Here is a 22380-nt window from a genome sequence, read left to right on the forward strand (position 1 = left end):
ATCATTTTATAAACAATGGTTTTTACAAAATATACGGATTTTGAGAACAGAATGCACCATGGTCTAATGATGTCATTCTACAACACAGTAAACTCCAGTTTCAGTCATTGCGACGTGCGCGTTTTTTAGCATTAGAATAAACAATCTTGACGTGTCTTTTTTCTTAAAAAAAACGCTTTAAAAATAATAAGAAAACATTTATTGCCACACAACAAAAGAGAAATTACAGGAATATATTTACAAATAACATAAAAAATTGGCATGCGCGGCAAAAGGTACGGGCTCAGCATATGCTGCGCCAGCCACTTCATTAAGAATTGACCGCACAGCGCTGATTTTCAGTCCGCCCCCTATAAGTATTTAACTATTATTTTAACCCCCAAATTATTATTTTAAGAGCCTGTTTCACAATGTCCAAGTAAAGTCCTGAATAAGCTACTTGTCACTTATCTGACGATTAAAGTCATCGTTGGCGTTTCACAATCTTCAAATAAGCTTTACTGGTAGATAAATACCTTTACAACTGAAGGTAGATTTATCTGGCAGTTAAGTTATTTGTTAATTAGCTATCAAATACTTTACTTGGACATTGTGAAACAGGCCCTAACTATTATTTTGTGAATGTATGTAACAGAATGTAAATGATCATATATGCTATATAATTGTTACATATTTGCTGTGACTGAGCGCTGGTGGCCTAGCGGTAAGAGCGTGCGATTTGCAATCCGGAGGTCGCGGGTTCAAACCACGGCTCGTACCAATGAGTTTTTCGGAACTTATGTACGAAATATCATTTGATATTTACCAGTCGGTTTTCGGTAAAGGAAAACATCGTAAGGAAATTGGACTAATCCCAACAAGGCCTAGTTTCTTTCCCCTCTAGGTTGGAAGGTCAGATGGCAGTCGCTTTCGTAAAAACTAGTGCCTACGCCAATTCTTGGGATTAGTTGACAAGCGGACCCCAGGCTCCCATGAGCCTTGGCAAAATGCCAGGACAACGCGAGGAAGATGATGATGATTTGCTGTGACTTATTTTTCAAAAACGTATTTCAATAAAAATACATTTCAAGATTGTTTACCATTTTTCTAGTGCTAATAAAACGAGGTATAGTAGAGATTACCTTTTTGTAGAATGTTACCAGCGAAAAATTTTGTATTTTAAAATATTGTTCTTATTGCGTCATTTTTGTCAGAATGTACAATAATAAGGGCGGTGTCAATTTTTGAGTAGCAGTTTATAATAAAATCCTGTTACACAACTATACAATAATAGTTATTTACGATACAAGTGCGGAAAGTAGGAAGTTTTACTTATTCGCACGTGTATCGTACAACGTTTTACAGTACATATAGCCCTTTAAACTTTCGACATAGGCACGGAAGGTGCTTATTCCCGCACTAGTGCGGGAAAGTAGCACCACATGTACTGTAAAAATACATTTTACAGTACATATGGTGCTACTTTCTCGCACTAGTGCGTAAAAGAGCACTTTTGTACTGTAAAATCGACACGAGTTGCGAATTACCTATCCGCACGTGTATCGTAAATAACTATATCATTATTCATTATAGAGGGTCGGTTTTTTGTCTAGAAGTCTTCTAGAAATCGATTTTCGCTCATGTCGTCTCGGACATAAATATATGAGATGACAAGCGCGAAAGTGGTGGGGGTAATTGCTGTGACGTCATAAAGTCGGCAGTACAAAGTTTTTCACTTTTTTCTTTTAAACATACATACCATGTGGAGGACCAAATGAAAGGGATTTTTATTACATTTTGTATTTCATTAAGTTCCCTTTGAGCTTTTCTGCCTTAATTAACTTGTGGAAACTGTTTTGGCTTGTGTTTTATTAATATTAATTCATATTGTGTAAGATTGTAAGCTGTTTGTTTCCCAATAAAATAAAATAAAAATAAATAAAATAAATTTGTAAGTAGATCAAATATATAACAAACTGTAACATTTTCACTACTTGGGGCCCGTTTATCAAAAGCTTGTAGCTTGTAATACAAGTAGAAGTCCCTTTTTGACAGCTTTTGTTAGAAAGGGACTTCCACTTGTATTACAAGCTACAAGCTTTTGATAAACGGGCCCGTGGTCTAACAAATTATTAGAAAACGTTCAAAAATTTCACAATCCACAGTTGACTTTGAACTGTTCTAAATTAAAAATGACTGAATGGATTATTCCAAAATACACACTAAGTGATGATATATATTTGTGATCTACTTACAAAGCCCTTTCATTTGATACCCCACATGGTATGTATGTTTAAAAGAAAAAAAGTAAAAACTTTGTACTGCCGACTTTATGACGTCACAGCAACTACCCCCACCGCTTTCGCGCTTGTCATCTCATATATTTGTATTCAGGACATCATACTGAATGTACTGATACCTAATATACCCATGCCCGAGACGACATGAACGAAAAGTAACCTAAAGCTTGTTCGGCCACCCTACTATTATTTTAATACAGTAATATATTTATGTTATATATCTTTTCATGCAAATTTAATTTTTCATTAGTCTCTTAACTGTGACATGTAACAAGATAAGAAAAACATTATAGATTAATTTTGGTATTAATGTGTTAAGCGTATTTTTAGTACTTATTGTATGTTTTTTTTGAATAATTATTGCTCTTCTAGTATATTCTATAACTATGCTAAGTACAACGTTTAAGTATAGTTTATATAAAGATTTTTTTAAATATTTAGGTAAGAGAGTAAAACTATATATATATATATATATATATATATTTTTTAAATATCGAGAATTGGATTAAAAGCGTTTTGAAACATTACGATGTACTGTTTTGAGGATAATATTCGTACGCGGCAGGAAGTTGATAAGTTGCGGGAAATAATTGAAGAAATTTGAACCTTATGTAGTTTTATTTTAAGTTCAAATTTCTTCAATAAATTATGTCGAGTTATCAGCTTCCCGCCGTGTACTGATATTTCCGTTGGAATTTTAAACGAGTTCCCTTGACTGAGTCTCAACTAGTAATCAACTTTTGCAATAACTGTATATTTTTGATCTCATTCAAATGCAGAACAGAACGAGGCTCTATTAATATGTGAACATGGGTTATGTGGTGTGGTGTATGTGGGGCCGATGGTGGGTGTGAAGTGAGTGGTGTGTTGTATGTGCAGAATACTACGGAGGCGGGCTCGGCGGAGGCGGCGGCGGCGGCGGGGGCGGGGGCGGGGGCGGCCCGCGGTGATGAGGCGCCGGCGACCTCGGGCGGCGGGCGCACGCCGGCGGCGGCCGCGAAGGCCTCGCTGCTGCAGAAGCTGCTCTCGCAGTGACTCTCACTCGCTCCCGCACTCGCTAAAGTTGCATTTATTACTTTATCGATCCTTCGGGTGGACGATAATCGACGATACTTAAATTCCATCGTAACGAACGTCGTCGTTCCCGGTTACGGTCTACGCGGTACCTCAACGGCTGTAAATCTCGCAGCGCGAGAATAATCATAGTACACGTATTTATAGAACGTCTTATAATTATGTCGATATGTAGTCTAGTAGTGCTAGTTATATATGGAGTTGTAAAAATAGTTTTGTTGATGAAATATTTTTGTCTTGAGTTCTTTGAGAACGTTGTTTAAGATTGATCTTTACATTTCTATGAGTAGTTTTTTTCGAACGAGATTTTAGTTCGAGACGATTTATGATGGTAGCTACCTGCGACGGAAAAAATAGTTCTACAATGTACTCGTACGCCTAGTACATACATCATGTAATAGAAATGTACCGTGTGCAATATGGTATAGGTTTAAAATGATATTAGGCGTTGTGAACGTTTATGTAATATAGTATGAAAGTCAGATGTTACCTGTTATGACAAAGTAATTTGTATTATAGTATACTAGAGACGACAGAGTGAGTTTTAGGACATATTCCATATACACTGAAGTTTGTATAACGAAAATTGACTAGCAATGGTATCATAAGAAAACATTTTTGTTCCTTGTTTAATAATTACAGAGACGTGACTCCAAATGATTAAAATAAAATGTTAGTCCTAAAACTCATTCTGTATTCATAATGAGACATCAAGTGAAACAAAGAATAATAATAATGATGGCGTGTAAATACTGTGTTGTTAAATTAATTACATATAATTATGTTGCTTTAATGTAAATATTTTTTTAGTTATTTGTGTTTCATGTCGTGTGCCTATGGTATATGTATTTAATTTTATGTTATTCTCGAACATTGTTTTCTTTAGCATCGCATTGCTTTATTTATAATTTGACAATTATTCAGAATTCTATTCTAACAATGTTTTTATTATATTGGTTGGTAGTCTTGTGCATATTTATAATGTAAGTCTTTCTGGAAATATTGTTCGCCCCCTAGTGCAAGATCGTCTATAATTTACATTTAATTAAAAAACTGCGAGTGTTATTGAATAACAATAGTCGCAACGCTAGCAATCCTTGTTAGATCTATAGGAAATTGTTAAGATGGAGGACACACAGGAGGAGAGTGGGCAGGATGCATTAAACGACCGGCGTGCCGAGTGTCGCGTGCCGCGTGCCGCGTGCCGCGTGCCGCGTGCCGCGTGCCGCATTATTATAGATAATGCGCTGATCGGTGTGGCGAAGCGTGAACAAACAACCTCCATATTACTTGTCAACTATTGTACATTACATACAGCTCCTGTTAAATGCACACATTTGATGTGTGGACTACGGCCACTTTAGATAAGGAATTGTCGACCGTGTACACTAAAGCACGTTTTTATTTCAATAATTGGCGACAGTTATAACTTCAATTTAAACTGAGTTCATCGAAAATGTAATCAATATTCATCTACCATCAAAATATACCATTTCTTCAATTATAGTGCACAATAACAAAAAAGGGCACTGACTTATATTTTAGTGTTTGTAAAATATAACGTAGTACTCCTAATAGCGGTCTCAAATGTACAAAATATTAAAATTACATTTAATGACATTTAAGATCTTTTTATTTTTCAAAATTGTACAGACGCTATTCACTAACTCGAACACCGGGACCATAACAGGCAGGACGATGCAACCATAGTTCCGCTTCTCGGTCGTCGCCGCTGGCTCCCACTGGTCACTGGTAGCAAACCGACGACTCTAATCTTACGAACTACTTTAGCTGAAGCGGCTCAACTATTATAGTCTTCAATGTGTTATACCCGCGAGACAACATTGGCGAATGACAATAAATCAAACGAATATAAATAAGGTATGTACTTAAATAGACTTGGGGGTACCAACATTTCAAATGCATAAATCCTACCGTTACTTTTCAGACCCACTCTTTTAAAGCGACACACGAGTAGCGAGTAGCACGTAGAATCACGACAAAGAGTATTGTGATGTTTTAAGATTTTACCTAACTAATGAGTAACGTACAAATAGTCTGTAGAAGATATCCATAAACCAAAACGAGTAATGTGTATAGGATAAGAATATTTTTTTACCAATGAAGTACCATATTTTGGAAATGTAGACTACTGACCAATTTGTTTGTGAAAGTGGTTTTGGGGAAGGGCACACCGGCTCGGTTAGCGTAGCCTAGCGATCATCACACTACACCGGCTCACCATAGCTTACCATAGCTGCCTAGCTGTTACAATATCTACATCTGGAACTATGATTACTGCAAGTGATTTTTTTTTATTTCCTCAAAATTATTAGATAAGATTTGTTTTATGTACTAAAGATAAAAGAATATAGCAATATTTCTATTCATTCCATTTATTTTAAGGGGGAAATGTCAGATAGATAAATATCAAATCAATAAAGTACAAGTGATGGCCTTTTAATATGACAACATTTAACCATAATAGATAAAGATTAGTCAGTCCACCTACACTTGCATATATTTACATACGGAATATATGGACTTATCGGATCGCTAAAAGGAACTGCATGAAATGCCGTCACTTATTTACGTCATGAAGCGAATAATTGTACCTACACTAAAGTTATATTTTTTGCAGATTTACGCTAACATAGTGAATACCTCATATTGTCTCATAAATAATCTGAAGACACGTCCATACACCACAAGCAGTTGAATATATAAATTGAAAAAATCTAAATAAATAGATGCAGCAAATACACGAGTAACATAGGTGCCTGGAATTTAAAATAAATAAAAGATATTTTTTCTAAGCATCCAAACAAAACGATAAATTTTGATATCGAATAGCTACATTAATAAATTTACGTACTTGTATGAAATACGAGTAAAATTATAATAAGCAGCGATTAGGCAAAATTAAGATTTTCATTCATAATCTATATCTCTATCTCTAGGTTTATAAACTCCGGAAAAGTGAGAATGGACTTATAATTATATACGATTGTCGGTGATTCGTATAAAAAATTGGTAATAATATAAACGTTAGTGGCCATTACCATCACACATAAACCAGGGGAACCTGTTTTCCAGTTCTTAGCGATGGAAATTAAATATATCACTTGCGTTGAATGGGCTTCATATCCAGAGTTACTCAAATATGTAGCTTACTTTTCATTCTTCACATAATACTGAAATAATGAGGGCTACCGTTTTTGTGCTCACCAGTTGGCGCCACTGTAGATGTAGGTCCAGAAAAACAGATCTCAAAATTCTTCTAGCCTATTTTTATAAAATCAATACATTCTAATATACACAAAGGTATTTTAACGTCTAAATGTGCAATTTTTTATACCTGTTTAATTTTGCATATATTTTAGTTGGCACTTTTTTTAAACCACTAACATTTATTGAGCTATACGACATTGTTTACGATGATTAATTAAAGATGGACAAAGATTTACCACAATTATGAATAAGGAGTGAAAATTCCCGATAAAAAAGCTTGAAACCCCCAAAACTTCTATGCATTTGACATTTTGAAAGACCTCCATCTACACTAGCGCCCCTAGCGGCAAAATTAAACGCGTTAGCCCTCATTGGCATCTAACCAAAGGTCATCGAAAATATATTCCTAACATATAAATAATGTATTTTGGTAAAGAAGATATTAATGTTTAAATGGGCTTTAAGAATATATGATTATAACTATTAATCGTGTATAAGCAGTGTTAGAATGTTAATTGTCTTGATGTTTTGGAATGAATTCACTGAATAAAATATTCGATTTGACTAAAAATACAAATCCCTTCACAGCTGTTTAAAATACAAAAATTAAACTGTACTACAAATGTTATAGCAATTGTTCTAGTTTATGCACTAAACTTTTGTTACTTTCGATCCATGGCCATTTACAGGATGATGGTCCCTATTGTAAAAATATTAATGGGGATTTATAAACTATTTCACTGGAAAGGTATGTCATAAATGATCCTTTTTAATTGGGATATATTATAATGTTTTCTCAATTTAATCTAGACTAGGCATCATCTATTACCACAGAGTAAATCTAAATTAGAAATGCAATTAATAGGGTCCAAATTTTCCATCCAAAACATCAGAAATATATATTGGGATTGTAAGTTAATGACGTCATCGTTAATAGACACGTTGCTGCAACTAATTTACTCTGTGGAAAATACCTCTGTTCATCACCGAGAATATTGCGTCCTGAAACATTGATGAGTACGGGGATCTTTGTTTCAAGGGGAAAACATAATTAGTTTTTCAGATTTTGATTACATGTTATGTCCGTTATTTATTTATTACTTACTGTGTGTTTTTGTATCACTATTATTTTATAAAGATATTATCAAAGAATAAGGAGTTAACATGCGCGTGATAATATTTATATTATAAGGGATGACAGTTGCTAACACAATGAGGTCTATTTTCCCGTACAAGAATGATTTTATTTTTTGTATAAAATCTTACCTCTTGTCTTGGCCTGTCGTCTGCGAACAAAGGATGTTTCCTTCCGTTGTGGATATTTCTAAGGTTAAATACGTTAGTGTAAAAAGCTAATTATGTTTTTCTAAGAATACGCAAAGTGGTTTTAGGTGTTGGTCAGTCGCAGAAAGGATTATTGCGAACGTGAGCTTTAGTTTAGAAGCGCGGGCGCACTGCATGCGTCAGTGACGCTGACGAGCAGCGCTCGGGCGCGTCGGATACGGGTCTTGTACACGTACAGCTCGGCGCGGCAGCACTCAATTTCTAGTTTGACATTACCCTCTAATACACAACTTAGTCTTGTTCGGGCAATCATCGTTTTTGCGAGTGGCCGTTAAGTCTGTGTTATTTAGTTCTTCAGATGTAAGATTAAGGTCTCTTGTGTTGCTGTGCATTTCTAAGCATCGTATGTATGTATGTTTATAATATTGTAAATAGCTAAAATACATTATATTTTTACGACTAGCATACGCAACCAAAGTTGTTATAAAGTGATGGTTGATTAAATAATAAATTTAAATAGGTCGTTATGTTTATTTTAGGAAAAGATACAAATAAACTGTACAGTTGTATATGGGTACATCCAATGTCTCGTTGAAGCCTTTTACACAACCGCCCTGATATTAGTAAAATCGAATTTATTATTTTTTGGTATAAAAAACGGTTAAATCTAAAAGGAATATAAATTATAAATAAAATTAACAGAAATAAGTAGTGTATGAGTGTGGCTTAAGCTCGTTTTGTTCCTAGTGTCTACCTACATACCTAGCTAGCTTGTTTCAGAACATATTTCTTCTCGGCGTTTGTCAATTAATGAAACTTGACGCATTTTGCTGTCTCCAAAATAAAAACAAATCTGTGAAAGTATAATTTAATTCCTTGAAAAGATCAGGCATTATGAGTACATTACATTAATTTAAGTTGTATTTTTTGTACATTTTAGATTCGAAATATATTAATATCTAAAAGAAAATGGTTGTTTAATTGTACCTCTACGTACTCTACCCGCAAACGCTTAATTATATACATGCATACAATATATCTTATTAGGTAGTAATAGTACGATCATTATAGTTCCCTTACTGCACTATAATATCCCTAGATAAATCAAAATTACCGAGACACCCTACTAACATTGTAACAAAATTGCGCTCACACAAATGCAAAGTGAAAGCTGCTCCTTTATTATGATTATCGTTCCCGCCGTTTCCCGGTGCACATTTCGAATATGGTAGTTAACTGTTTTGGAATCCAAGATACACTTTTTCTTGAAATTTGTTATGGTACCTACCTACTCGTATAGGAAGTTTTCGGGTTGGACTAAAGCAAAGGGGGCGCAGGACAGAATTTTTTTGATGGGGTTGGTGTTATTATGACACATATTTTTTATGATGCTATCGTATAGAAGACGCTAAAATAAGCAAGTTTTGTAGAAAAAACTTTTTCTCTAAAATCAAAAATGGCCGAGATATTGGACCTGAAATTTGAGTTGAGTTTTTAGGACATAGAAAAAGTTCGATGGGTGTTGTTGTCATTATGACCCCTATTTTTTACGATGCTATCGTATAGAAGACGCTAAAATAAGCATGTTTGGAACAGTAAATTTAAGTAACAGAGACGAGATAGGTGCGACGACGAGCGAAGCGAGGAGGAGTGTGTTAGGTTGACCGCGATGATCGCGATCAAACAGACGTTATTTGTACCTACTAAAAAAATTCTAAGTCTTTTTTTGCACCCCCTTTGCTTTGCCAATTTTGAAGTCTATTATCTCGGTCATTTTTTGTTTTAGAGAAAAAGTTTTTTCTATATAACATGCTTATTTTAGCGTCTTCTATACGATAGCATCATAAAAAATAGGGGTCATAATGACAACAACACCCATCGAACTTTTTCTGTCCTAAAAATCGGCTCAACTTTCAGGTCCAATATCTCGGCCATTTTTGATTTTAGAGAAAAAATTTTTTCTACAAAACATGCTTATTTTAGCGTTTCGAATGAAATTTTTCTAAGTGTTTTATGATTCCTGTATAATTTTCACTTTTGGTCAAAAATTTTTTAAGTCCTTATATTGCGCCCCCTTTGCTTTAGGCGGACCCTAATAATGAATAATTAACGCAACATGACGCATAAAGTTTGTGGCTATTAATTAGCTGATGGAAGCTGAACATCCGCGCTAAGTACCATTCATTTGTTTACGAGCTACCGCGAGGCTAGCTACTAATGGCCGGGGTCATGTCTTTGCCTGATAATCAACGATCGGTCCTATTAAAACTATGTTTACCGTCTGGGATAATGAGGTCCTAGAAGATTGGCCTCTGGCGGTATTCATTCTTGTTATAGGGAGTGTTGTGCTCTTAGCTGTTAAAACGAAATTTTTGGAGGTCATGAAATGGTTTTGGCGAATCCGTTCAAGAGAGAAATATGATGAGGTAAGTGTATTAATGTAACCATAGAATGTAAGTTATATCAGAAAGTGTTTAGGTGTTTAGGCCTGAATAAATTAATAACGGCCTCCTAGCACACAATAAATAATAGTACTAGGTACAGAAGATTCACTCTCTAACAAAATGCGTCTATTACGACAGATATGGCCGCTAGGTGGCGCAAGCGCGAACAGGCGTCGGTTCCGTAGCAGTGCGCGGCAACGCCGGCAACTACTATGGCTAGACACCTATATTGATGTGGGCCGCATGTACTTGTAGCCTAGCCTGACACTGCCTACGAAGCTGGAGGTCCCGGGTTCGAAACCTGGCAAGGGCATTTATTTGTGTGTTCATCACAAATATTTGTTCCTGAGGGTGATATTCCACCCTGTCCAATTTCTTTGTCCAATATCATTGCGTCTCACTCTCTCATTATGCAAAATGTGAGACGCAATGCACAGTCGACAAAGACATTGTATAGGTGGAAACCATCCTGAGTAACGGATTTTGTCCATGTATGAAAAAAATACATACATCCTAAGTATGTACTTATCTATACACGTATGCATATCATCGCAAACCTACTCATAGTACAAGTGCCAGAGTATCGGGTGCAGAACAGTACCTAGTACAGTCCGCGCGCGAATTTATTAATATGTTGAGGAATGTTGAACGTCTCGACCGTTTTTTTTTCTCTTTTATAGGTAATATTGGCTAAAGCTTAACACATAGCCGAGCCAATACAGTAGATACCAACTAAAAACCGGCCAAGTGCGAGTTGGACTCGCGCACGATGGGTTCCGTACCAATCGTACCATTGCGCAAAACACCGGCAAAAAAATCACGTTTGTTGTATGGGAGCCCCACTTAAATATTAATTTTATTTAGTTTTTATTAGTATTTGTTGTTATAGCGGCAACAGAAATACATCATCTGTGAAAATTTCAACTCTCTAGGTATCACGGTTCATGAGATACAGCCTGGTGACAGACAGACGGACAAACGGACAGCGGAGTCTTAGGTCTTAGTAATAGGGTCCCGTTTTTTGACCTTTGGGTACGGAACCCTAAAAATGATGATGCATTTGCAATAGGTATCGAGTCAGTAGATCGGTCATGCACTAAAAAAATAATTGAGTAATTCAAAGAATAACTAGAAATAAATTTCGATCAATATCCTAAAACCGATTTTTAAGAATAAGAAATATTTATTAGCACAAAAAGTTACAAAGTATATAAATTAATATGTAATGGTATATCTCAAAAACTATACAAGGTATCGACAAAAATTTACTTAATAAAACTTGTAACAAATTAAATCTCTTTTCATTTTGTATAAGTGGCCAAACTAATGGTACATTGTACATTGGAAATTGCCCTAAACTCAGCTTGTTGTCCCGTAATGAGTCCTACGACACACTACGTGACGCTGGTTTTCAGTGGTTTCATTTTTAACCGACTTCAAGATTTCAAAGGAGGAGGTTCTCAATTCGGTTGTTTTTTTTTTTTTAATGTTTGTTACTCCGTAACTCCGTCATTTCTGGATCGATTTTAAAAATTCTTTTTTTATTGTAAGTATATACATACAAATTGGTCCCGTTTTTGTCAAAAAGCAGTTCTGATGATGGGATCCACGAGGAATCGAGGGAACTCCTCAAATGTTAAAGGCATACGTATAGTGATTTTAGTATTTTCATCAACAAATCAAGCACTTACATTTAAAAAAGTGACATTTGATGAAGTGGAACTGCTGATGATGATCAGAACGGAACTCTTCAATGACGCATAGTTCACGTTTGGCGATTTGTCCTCTTTATTATGTTTGTTAAGCAAGTTAGGTTTTCAAGAAACATTTTTGTCAAGATATTTATCAGTACGGTTTTTACTCACTATTATTTTTAGTCGCTTTTGGCGACATGTTTCGGATTCTTTGGGAATCCATCCTCAGGCACGAGTGTCCGCGGCGGTTGTACGTCGTGCACTGCCCGCGCCGCCCGCCCGTCGCTCGTCATTTTTGTCAAGCTCCAGTTCTGATGATGGGATCCATAAGGAATCGACGGAACTCCTCAAATGTTAAAGGCATACATATAGTGATTTTAGTATTTTCATCAACAAATCAAGCGCTTACATTTAAAAAAGTGACATTTGATGAAGTGGAACTGCTGATGATGATCAGAATGGAACTCTTCAATGACGCATAGTTCACGTTTGACGATTTGTCCTCTTCGTTATGTTTGTTAAGCAAGTTAGGTTTTCAAGAAACATTTTTGTCAAGCTCGAGTTCTGATGATGGGATCCATGAGGAATCGAGGGAACTCCTCAAATGTGAAAGGCATACATATAGTGATTTTTGTATTTTCTAACTGCTGATGATGATCAGAATGGAACTCTTCAATGACACATAGTTCACGTTTGGCGATTTGTTCTCTTCCTTATGGACCCAGACCCAAACTTGGACCCGGAGTCGGACCCGGACCCGGCTCTGGACATGGACCCCAACTCGGACCCGGACCCGGACAGAAGTCTGACCCATACTTGGACCCGGACAGCCGGACAAGGACCCGAACTCGAATCCGGACCCAGACCCGGACCCGAAAATGCTACTAGATAATTTTTAAGAAAAAAAACCGACTTCAATGGGGGATGCCGCTGATACTTATTGTTGATGGTGCACTCTTAGATTCCAGACAATGAAATGAAAAAGACAGCATCTTTTGCCTAATAATGTAGAAAAGGAGGTAAAACCACCCACTTTTCTAGTAGCATTTCGTTTCTGTAAGGGTCGCAGTTCTAACCTAACCTACTTTTCTGATAGCATTACGTTTCTGTAAGGGTCACAGCTCTAACCTAACCTACTTTTCTGATAGCAGTTCTGTTCTGTGGGAATCGCAGTTCAAAACCCAACCACCCACCTAACCCACTTTTCTAGTAGCATTTTCCGGGTCCGGATCAGAGTCCGGGTCCGTGTCCGGCTGTCCGGGTCCAAGTTTGGGTCAGAGTTCGGTCCGGGTCCGACCCGAGTTGGGGTCCATGTTCAGACCCGGGTCTGGGTCCGAGTCCGGGTTCAAGTTTAGGTCTGGGTCCATAAGGAAGAGAACAAATCGCCAAACGTGAACTATGTGTCATTGAAGAGTTCCATTCTGATCATCATCAGCAGTTCCACTTCATCAAATGTCACTTTTTAAAATGGAAGTGCTGGATTTGTTTATAAAAATACAAAAATCACTATATGTATGCCTTTCACATTTGAGGAGTTCCCTCGATTCCTCATGGATCCCATCATCAGAACTCGAGCTTGACAAAAATGTTTCTTGTAAACCTAACTTGCTTAACAAACATAACGAAGAGGACAAATCGCCAAACGTGAACTATGCGTCATTGAAGAGTTCCGTTCTGATCATCATCAGCAGTTCCACTTCATCAAATGTCACTTTTTAAAATGGAAGTGCTGGATTTGTTTATAAAAATACAAAAGTCACTATATGTATGCCTTTCACATTTGAGGAGTTACCTCGATTCTTCATGGATCCCATCATCAGAACTCGAGCTTGACAAAAATGTTTCTTGAAAACCTAACTTGCTTAACAAACATAACGAAGAGGACAAATCGCCAAACGTGAACTATGCGTCATTGAAGAGTTCCGTTCTGATCATCATCAGCAGTTCCACTTCATCAAATGTCACTTTTTAAAATGGAAGTGCTGGATTTGTTTATAAAAATACAAAAATCACTATATGTATGCCTTTCACATTTGAGGAGTTCCCTCGATTCCTCATGGATCCCATCATCAGAACTCGAGCTTGACAAAAATGTTTCTTGAAAACCTAACTTGCTTAACAAACATAACGAAGAGGACAAATCGTCAAACGTGAACTATGCGTCATTGAAGAGTTCCATTCTGATCATCATCAGCAGTTCCACTTCATCAAATGTCACTTTTTTAAATGTAAGCGCTTGATTTGTTGATGAAAATACTAAAATCACTATATGTATGCCTTTAACATTTGAGGAGTTCCGTCGATTCCTCATGGATCGCCTTTGTACCTAAATTTATATGAATTTCATGTTATCAATTTTTGTTTTGTACAATAAAGTGATTTACTACTACTACTACTACTATCCCATCATCAGAACTGCTTTTTGACAAAAAAGGGACCAATCTGTATGTATATACTTACAATCAAAAAAAGAATTTTTAAAATCGATCTAGAAATGACGGAGTTATGGAGTAACAAACATAAAAAAAAAACAATCGAATTGAGAACCTCCTCCTTTGAAATCTTGAAGTCGGTTAAAAAGTGGGTTAGGTGGGTTTCTGTAAGGGTCGCAGTTCTAACCTAACCTAACCCACTTTTCCGATAGTATTTCGTTTCTGTAAGGGTCACAGTTCTTACCTAACCTACTTTTCTGATAGCAGTTCTGTTCTGTGAGAATCGCAGTTCAAAACCCACCCACCCACCGAACCCACTTTTCTAGTAGCAATTCCGGGTCCGGGTCTGGGTCCGGATCCGAGTCCGGGTCCGGATCCGAGTTGGGGTCCATGTCCAGACCTGGGTCCGGGTCCGAGTCCGGGTCCAAGTTTGGGTCTGGGTCCATAAGGAAGAAAACAAATCGTCAAACGTGAACTATGTGTCATTGAAGAGTTCCATTATGATCATCATCAGCAGTTCCACTTCATCAAATGTCACTTTTTAAAATGGAAATGCTGGATGTGTTGATAACAATACAAAAATCACTATATGTATGCCTTTCACATTTGAGGAGTTCCCTCAGTTCCTCGTGTGTCTCATCATCAGAACTCGAGCTTAACAAAAATATGTCTTAAGAACTTAAGTTGCTTAAAAAACATAAAGAAGAGGACAAATCGCCAAACGTAAACTATGCGTCATTAAATAGTTCCATTCTGATCATCATCAGCAGTTCCACTTCATCAAATGTCACTTTTTAAAATGGAAATGCTGTATTTGTTGATAAAAATACAAAAATCACTATATATATGCCTTTCACATTTGAGGAGTTCCCTCGATTCCTCATGGATCCCATCATCAGAACTCGAGCTTGGCAAAAATGTTTCTTGAGAACCTAACTTGCTTAACAAACATAACGCAGAGGACAAATCGCCAAACGTGAACTATGCGTCATTGAAGAGTTCCGTTCTGATCATCATCAGCAGTTCCACTTCATCAAATGTCACTTTTTTAAACGTAAGTGCTTGATTTGTTGATGAAAATACTAAAATCAGTATATGTATGCCTTTAAAATTTGAGGAGTTCCCTCGATTCCTCATGGATCCCATCATCAGAACTGCTTTTTGACAAAACCGGGACCAATCTGTATGTATATACGTACAACCAAAAAAATTATTTTCAAAATCGGTCTAGAAATGACGGAGTTATGGAGTAACAAACATTAAAAAAAAAAACACCGAATTGAGAACCTCCTCCTTTGAAATCTTAAAGTCGGTTAAAAAAACCGACTTCAATGGGGGCCGCTGAAAGTTCACTTATTGTTGATGGTGCACTCTTAGATTCCAGACAATGAAATGAAAAAGACAGCATCTTTTGCCTAATTATGTAGAAAAGGAGGTAAAACTACCCACTTTTCTAGTAGCATTTCGTTTTTGTAAGGGTCGCAGTTCTAACCTAACCTAACCTACTTTTCTGATAGCATTTCGTTTTTGTAAGGGTCACAGCTCTAACCTAACCTACTTTTCTGATAACAGTTCTGTTCTGTGAGAATCGCAGTTCAAAACCCAACCACCCGCCTAACCCACTTTTCTAGTAACATTTCCGGGTCCGGGTCTTGGTCCGGATCAGACTCCGGGTCCGTGTCCAAGTTTGGGTCAGAGTTCGGCCGGGTCCGGGTCCGAGTTGGGGCCCATGTTCAGACCCGGGTCCGGGTTCGAGTCCGGGTCCAAGTTTAGATCTGGATCCACAAGGAAGAGAACAAATCGCCAAACGTGAACTATGTGTCATTGAAGAGTTCCATTCTGATCATTATCAGCAGTTTCCACTTCATGAAATGTCACTTTTTTAAATGTAAATGCTGGATTTGTTGATGAAAATACAAAAATCACTATATGTATGCCTTTCACATTTGAGGAGTTCCCTCGGTTCCTCGTGGGTCTCATCATCAGAACTCGAGCTTGACAAAAATATGTCTTAAAAACTTAAGTTGCTTAACAAACATAAAGAAGAGGACAAATCGCCAAACGTAAACTATGCGTCATTAAAGAGTTTCATTCTGATCATCATCAGCAGTTCCACTTCATCAAATGTCACTTTTTAAAATGGAAGTGCTGGATTTGTTTATAAAAATACAAAAATCACTATATGTATGCCTTTCACATTTGAAGAGTTCCCTCGATTCCTCATGGATCCCATCATCAGATCTCGAGCTTGACAAAAATGTTTCTTGAAAACCTAACTTGCTTAACAAACATAACGAAGAGGACAACTCGCCAAACGTGAACTATGCGTCATTGAAGAGTTCCGTTCTGATCATCATCAGCAGTTCCACTTCATCAAATGTCACTTTTTAAAATGGAAGTGCTGGATTTGTTTATAAAAAAACAAAAATCACTATATGTATGCCTTTCACATTTGAGGAGTTCCCTCGATTCCTCATGGATCCCATCATCAGAACTCGAGCTTGACAAAAATGTTTCTTGAAAACCTAACTTGCTTAACAAACATAACGAAGAGGACAAATCGCCGAACGTGAACTATGCGTCATTGGATAGTTCCATTCTGATCATCATCAGCAGTTCCACTTCATCAAATGTCACTTTTTTAAATGTAAGTGCTTGATTTGTTGATGAAAATACTAAAATCACTATATGTATGCCTTTAACATTTGAGGAGTTCCCTCGATTCCTCATGGATCCCATCATCAGAACTGCTTTTTGACAAAAACGGGACCAATCTGTATATATATACTTACAATTAAAAAAAGAATTTTCAAAATAGGTCCAGAAATGACGGAGTTATGGAGTAACAAACATTTAAAAAAAAACAAGCGAAATGAGAACCCCCTCCTTTGAAATCTTGAAGTCGGTTAAAAAGTGGGTGATTTTACCTCCTTTTCTACATAATTAGGCAAAATATGCTGTCTTTTTCATTTCATTGTCTGGAATCTAAGAGTGCACATCAACAATAAGTGAACTTTCAGCGGCATCCCCCATTTAAGTCGGTTTTTTTTTCTTAAAAATTATGTTGTTACAAACCGACCTGTTGGTCGGTGTAACACATAGTTCGCAAGTCCTAATTTTTGTGTAGATAAGGACCTCATGAGTAGTAACAAAATGCTACTGTTATGTAGGTACCTAACATTTCTTTCAGTGTGTTTTTTTAGTAATTAAGTAGGTACACACAGGTACCTATTTACTAAAGACTTATTTTTATGATTCAATTATACCACTTCACAAGATAGCGTCAGTAGTTAGATAAAACAATGACTTCAAAATTGTTTACTTAGGCATTTCTGAACTCACTGATTGGTCTAATCAACGTATTCACCGTCGATAAGGTAAATTAATTGACGAGGTTAGTTGGATGGAATTACCTACACGTAAATTGGCCTAAATTTGTTGAATGAACATCCCTGCTACTAGTACCTATGAGTAATATAATGCTGGGCAAAGGCCTCCCCCCTCTCATGATGTTAAATTTATATATATGGGATATGTTATGTAATATTATAGTATTAAGTTACGTGCTCAATTTGCAGTGCCCTTGCAGGGTTCATAGCTAGATCACCATTTTAATGTAAGACCTTATTGTACCTATGAAAGCAATAAATTACTGATTACTGAATATATAATAGTAAGGGATATTACCAACGTACAAATCAGGAAATTATATACAATATTCTGCCCGATATGAGAGCCCGAATTAAATTGGTGAATTTAATTCTCACCACAAATTACCCTCGGGAAACCGTTCTACTTGAACCTATGTCAGCGCTTGGCATTATCAAGAGTGACATGACCGCCAGATTATCATATTATGTAGGTAATATTGCATATTATGAAGATAGAGCTACGTTCAAGATTATATGCTATTTTCGTCGAGGGCATTGATGTTCGGGTTATAGTGTCTCTTTGGTTACCTATCGAATATGTAGGTAGGTAACTTTGAAATGTTCTGGATGGGACTCTACGACGTAGTCTGGTTTGCTTTATAAAGGTCTACACTTGTACCTACCATTATTTATAATCATAATTGATTGTACACATACAGGTTTTCCGATTCATATACAGTAGCAAAGTACAGTAGCATTAGGTATAAGATAATTATTGTTACACTTAGTTAATACACGATTTATAAGTCTTATAAAGTAATTTTGCTTGTTCTGAATCGGGATTAGCCAGCACGACATTGCATAATCCAGTGTTAAAAGTTGCACGAAGCGGCTCCCCTCGTACACATTCCATCAAAATGTGGTAAACGTCCTCTAAGACTTCACAATCAGCACAATTAGGGTTATCAGAACTTAAATCTGTTTGAAGGAACGTGTTCAGAGCGGAGTCTCATCGCTATCACAAGGTCTTGTCGTGTAAGCGAGCACTGGGTTATCCACGGAGACTGTAACGGTTCTGTATAGTTCGGTACCATATACCTCCTTCCAAAGGTTGGCACAGTGCTTTCTGACTTGACCTAGTGCTTCGGTATAAAAAGGCATTCAAAAACCATTATAGGTAGACAGTTCTTATCACAGAGTTCTTCTATTGCCGCTATAAATAACAAATAATAAATAGTTAGTTGTTATACAAGGGTGCAAAGTTGTATCTTACCCGGTTTGGCACCGCCTTCGAAAACTAAGTCATTACGCGGATGGTTATTAATTTGCTTATTATTAGGTATTAATTACTTTTTGGCAGAAATTTGCTTTACGACGGGATAGGGACTGGACAAGGATTAAGGTGGGGTATATAAAAATTATTTTGTGCTTTTCAGTGGGTTGGTTTTTTGAAGGCGGTTCCCTTTTTTTTTTAAAGAATTGAAATTAAATGATTACAGTTTTTCGCACTTAAACTATCGTGAGACATATTTCAAAAGCGACTAAAAATAATAGTGAGTAAAAACCTTACTGATAAATATTTTTTATTACAGTTTTTACTTATTTTTTGTTTTTTTTTTTGTTATAGCGGCGACAGAAATACATCATCTGTGAAAATTTCAACTATCTATAGCTATATCACGGTTCATAAGATACAGCCTGGGGACAGCCGGACGGGGACGGACGGACAGACAGCGAAGTCTTAGTATAATAGGGTCCCGTTGTAACCCCTTGGGTACGGAACCCTAAAAACCGGCCAAGTGCAAGTGGGGCTCGCGCCACAAGGGTTCCGTATTCACGTATTGTTAGAACTTTTTTTTTCTAAAGATCTAATCACGCTTGACCTTTCTTATGTAGGTTTTACTGTAATTTAAAATTGAAGATCTATTTTTTAACCGCCTTCAAAAAAAAGGAGGTTCTTAGTTTGACCCGTATGTTTGTATGTATGTATGTTTGTTCGCGATTATCTCGCGTTTGGCTGAACCGATTTTGATGCGGTTTTCAGAAAAGTGTTTGTTACATTCTGGAGAAGGTTGTAGTATACATAGAGCTGAGCTGATGCTGAACCCTGGCTGTACCTAGTGGAACGCAGGTTTGGTGCAACATAGGCACACGCTGTTTTGGTTTTCCGGCACGTCTTGATGAGCAATTGGGAGAGCAGTACCCAAGATGGAGCTGATGATGAACCCTGGCTGTACCTAGTGGAACTCAGGTTTAGTGCAACATAGGCACACGCTGTTTTGGTCTTCCGACATGTCTTGATGAGCAATTAGGAGAGCAGTACCCAAGATGGAGCTGATGCTGAACCCTGGCTGTACCTAGTGGAACTCGTTTCGTGCAACATAGGTATCTTGATGAGCACTTGGGAGAGCAGTACCCAAGATAAAGCTGATGCTGAACCCTGTTTGGTGCAATATAGGCACACGCTGTTTTGGTCTTCCGACACGTATTGATGTGCACTTGGGAGAGCAGTACCCAAGATAGAGCTGATGCTGAACCCTGATTGTACCTAGTGGAACTAAGGTTTGGTGCAACATAGGCATACGCTGTTTTGGTCATCCAACACGTCTTGTTGAGCACTTGGGAGGGCAGTACCCAAGATAGAGCTGAACCCTGACTGTACCTAGTGGAACTAAGGTTTGGAGCAACATAGGCACACGCTGTCTTGGTCATCCAACACGTCTTGTTGAGCACTTGGGAGGCAGTACCCAAGATAGAGCTGATGCTGAACCCTGACTGTACCTAGTGGAACTAAGGTTTGGGGAAACAGGCATCAACTGTTTTGGTTAACCGACTCGTCGTCGTGTGCCTATGTTGCAGATGGATCGATCAACTTTTTTTTAACCGCCTTAAAAAAGGAGGTTCTCAGTTTGACCCGTATGTTTGTGTGTATGTATGTATGTTTGTTCGCGATTATCTCGCGTTTAGCTGAACCGATTTTGATGCGGTTTTGAGAAAAGTGTTTCTTACATTCTGGAGAAGGTTTAAGTATACATGGATGGTTTGACCCGGTAGGTGGCGCTGCTATCGATATACCTATCGTCTTTGATTTGCTGAAACCGATTTAGATGAAATTTTGTGATAAGATGAAATAGTGGTAGTGGGAGTGGGAGTGCGAGTGGGCGTAGGAGTCGGAGTCAGTCAGAGTCCTGGAGCCTGGAACGGAATGGGAGTGGGACTGGGACTGGGAGTGGGAGTGTCTAGGTAAACTAAATCTTAGTTACAATAGGACGAAACATAATACCTATACTTAACTACATTTACAAATCGTTTAGCACCGAAACGTCAAAGTTTCGTCGCGAATAATTATCGAGGTTGGCCATCGCCTACACTAGAGTACCTACTAGCCCAAAACTAAATGGGGACCTAACTGTAAACAAACTAATATTTTAGCCCAAAATCTAAAATAAATCGCTAAAAAAAGGAAAATAAAATAAATAAATAATAAAAGATGATAAAAAATTTAAACAAAAAACAACTAACACAAACAAAAAAAAAGTAAAAACTGTAATATTTTAATTTCAGTTCTTTTTTAAAAAAAGAGAACCGCCTTCAAAAAACCAACCCACTGAAAAGCACAAAATAATTTTTATATACCCCACCCCCTATCCTTGTCCAGTCCCTATCCCGTCGTAAAGCAAATTTCTGCCAAAATGTAATTAATACCTAATAATAAGCAAATTAATATAACCATCCGGGTAATGACTTAGTTTTTGAAGGCGGTGCCAACTTTCTTTGCTGCCAAATAGAAAAAGAAATACGAGAAGTAGTTAGTAGTGCAAGAACTAAACGTCTTTTTTTGGTTTGGCACCGCCTTCGAAAACTAAGTCATTACCCAGATGGTTTTTAATTTGCTTATTATTAGGTATTAATTACTTTTTGGCAGAAATTAGCTTTACGACGGGATAGGGGTTGGACAAGGATAGGGGGTGGGGCATACAAAAATTATTTTGTGCTTTTCAGTGGGTTGGTTTTTTGAAGGCGGTTCCCTTTTTTTAAAAAAGAACTGAAAATAAATTATTACGGTTTTTACTTATTTTTTTAATTTCATTTTGTTTTTTCTTTTATTTATTTTTTTATTTTTATTTATTAATTTTTTTGTATTTTTTTTTCTAAATTTTACACCCATTATAGTAGTTTTGGAGATAATGGGAAAGGGGGATGGTCATTTTTTGCCTATTTTCAGTAACTTCTAAACTATTTATCTTAAAATTCAGGTTGAGCCGTTTTATTTGATATACACTATATATTATTTATTCACTTATTTACCCCCAAAAAAAGCCCCTATGTTTAAAAATGTTATGCTACACGTCCGTCTTTGGGTCACAGACTTACATATTACGCATGTTTTTTTTATACCACGTCGGTGGCAAACAATTAAGCATACGGCCTATCTGATGGTAAGCAATCACTATAGCCTATGGACGCCTGAAACTTCAGAGTTGTTACATGTACCGTTTCAACTTAATTGGTCTAGTATTTTCGGAGCAAATAGGCTGGGTATAAGGGCTCCGTTTTTCAAAGGTACGAAA

General features: G+C 37.0%; 2 protein-coding genes across 2 annotated transcripts in view; both read left to right on the forward strand.

Annotated features, from left to right (window-relative positions):
• LOC134741044 (nuclear receptor coactivator 1-like) overlaps positions 1-8838 on the forward strand; it is a 104028-nt gene extending 95190 nt beyond the window's left edge. Inside the window, exon 19 of the mRNA XM_063673793.1 lies at positions 3159-8838. Coding sequence (XP_063529863.1) covers positions 3159-3314 — 156 coding nt within the window. The 3' untranslated portion in view covers positions 3315-8838. The remainder of the gene's footprint in view (positions 1-3158) is intronic.
• A 1285-nt stretch (positions 8839-10123) lies between these two features.
• LOC134741042 (tensin-1) overlaps positions 10124-22380 on the forward strand; it is a 173567-nt gene continuing 161310 nt past the window's right edge. The window contains exon 1 of the mRNA XM_063673781.1: positions 10124-10294. Coding sequence (XP_063529851.1) covers positions 10139-10294 — 156 coding nt within the window. The 5' untranslated portion in view covers positions 10124-10138. The remainder of the gene's footprint in view (positions 10295-22380) is intronic.

This window comes from Cydia strobilella, chromosome 4, assembly GCF_947568885.1.
Source record: "Cydia strobilella chromosome 4, ilCydStro3.1, whole genome shotgun sequence".
In the NCBI taxonomy this organism is placed as follows: Eukaryota; Metazoa; Arthropoda; class Insecta; order Lepidoptera; family Tortricidae; genus Cydia; species Cydia strobilella.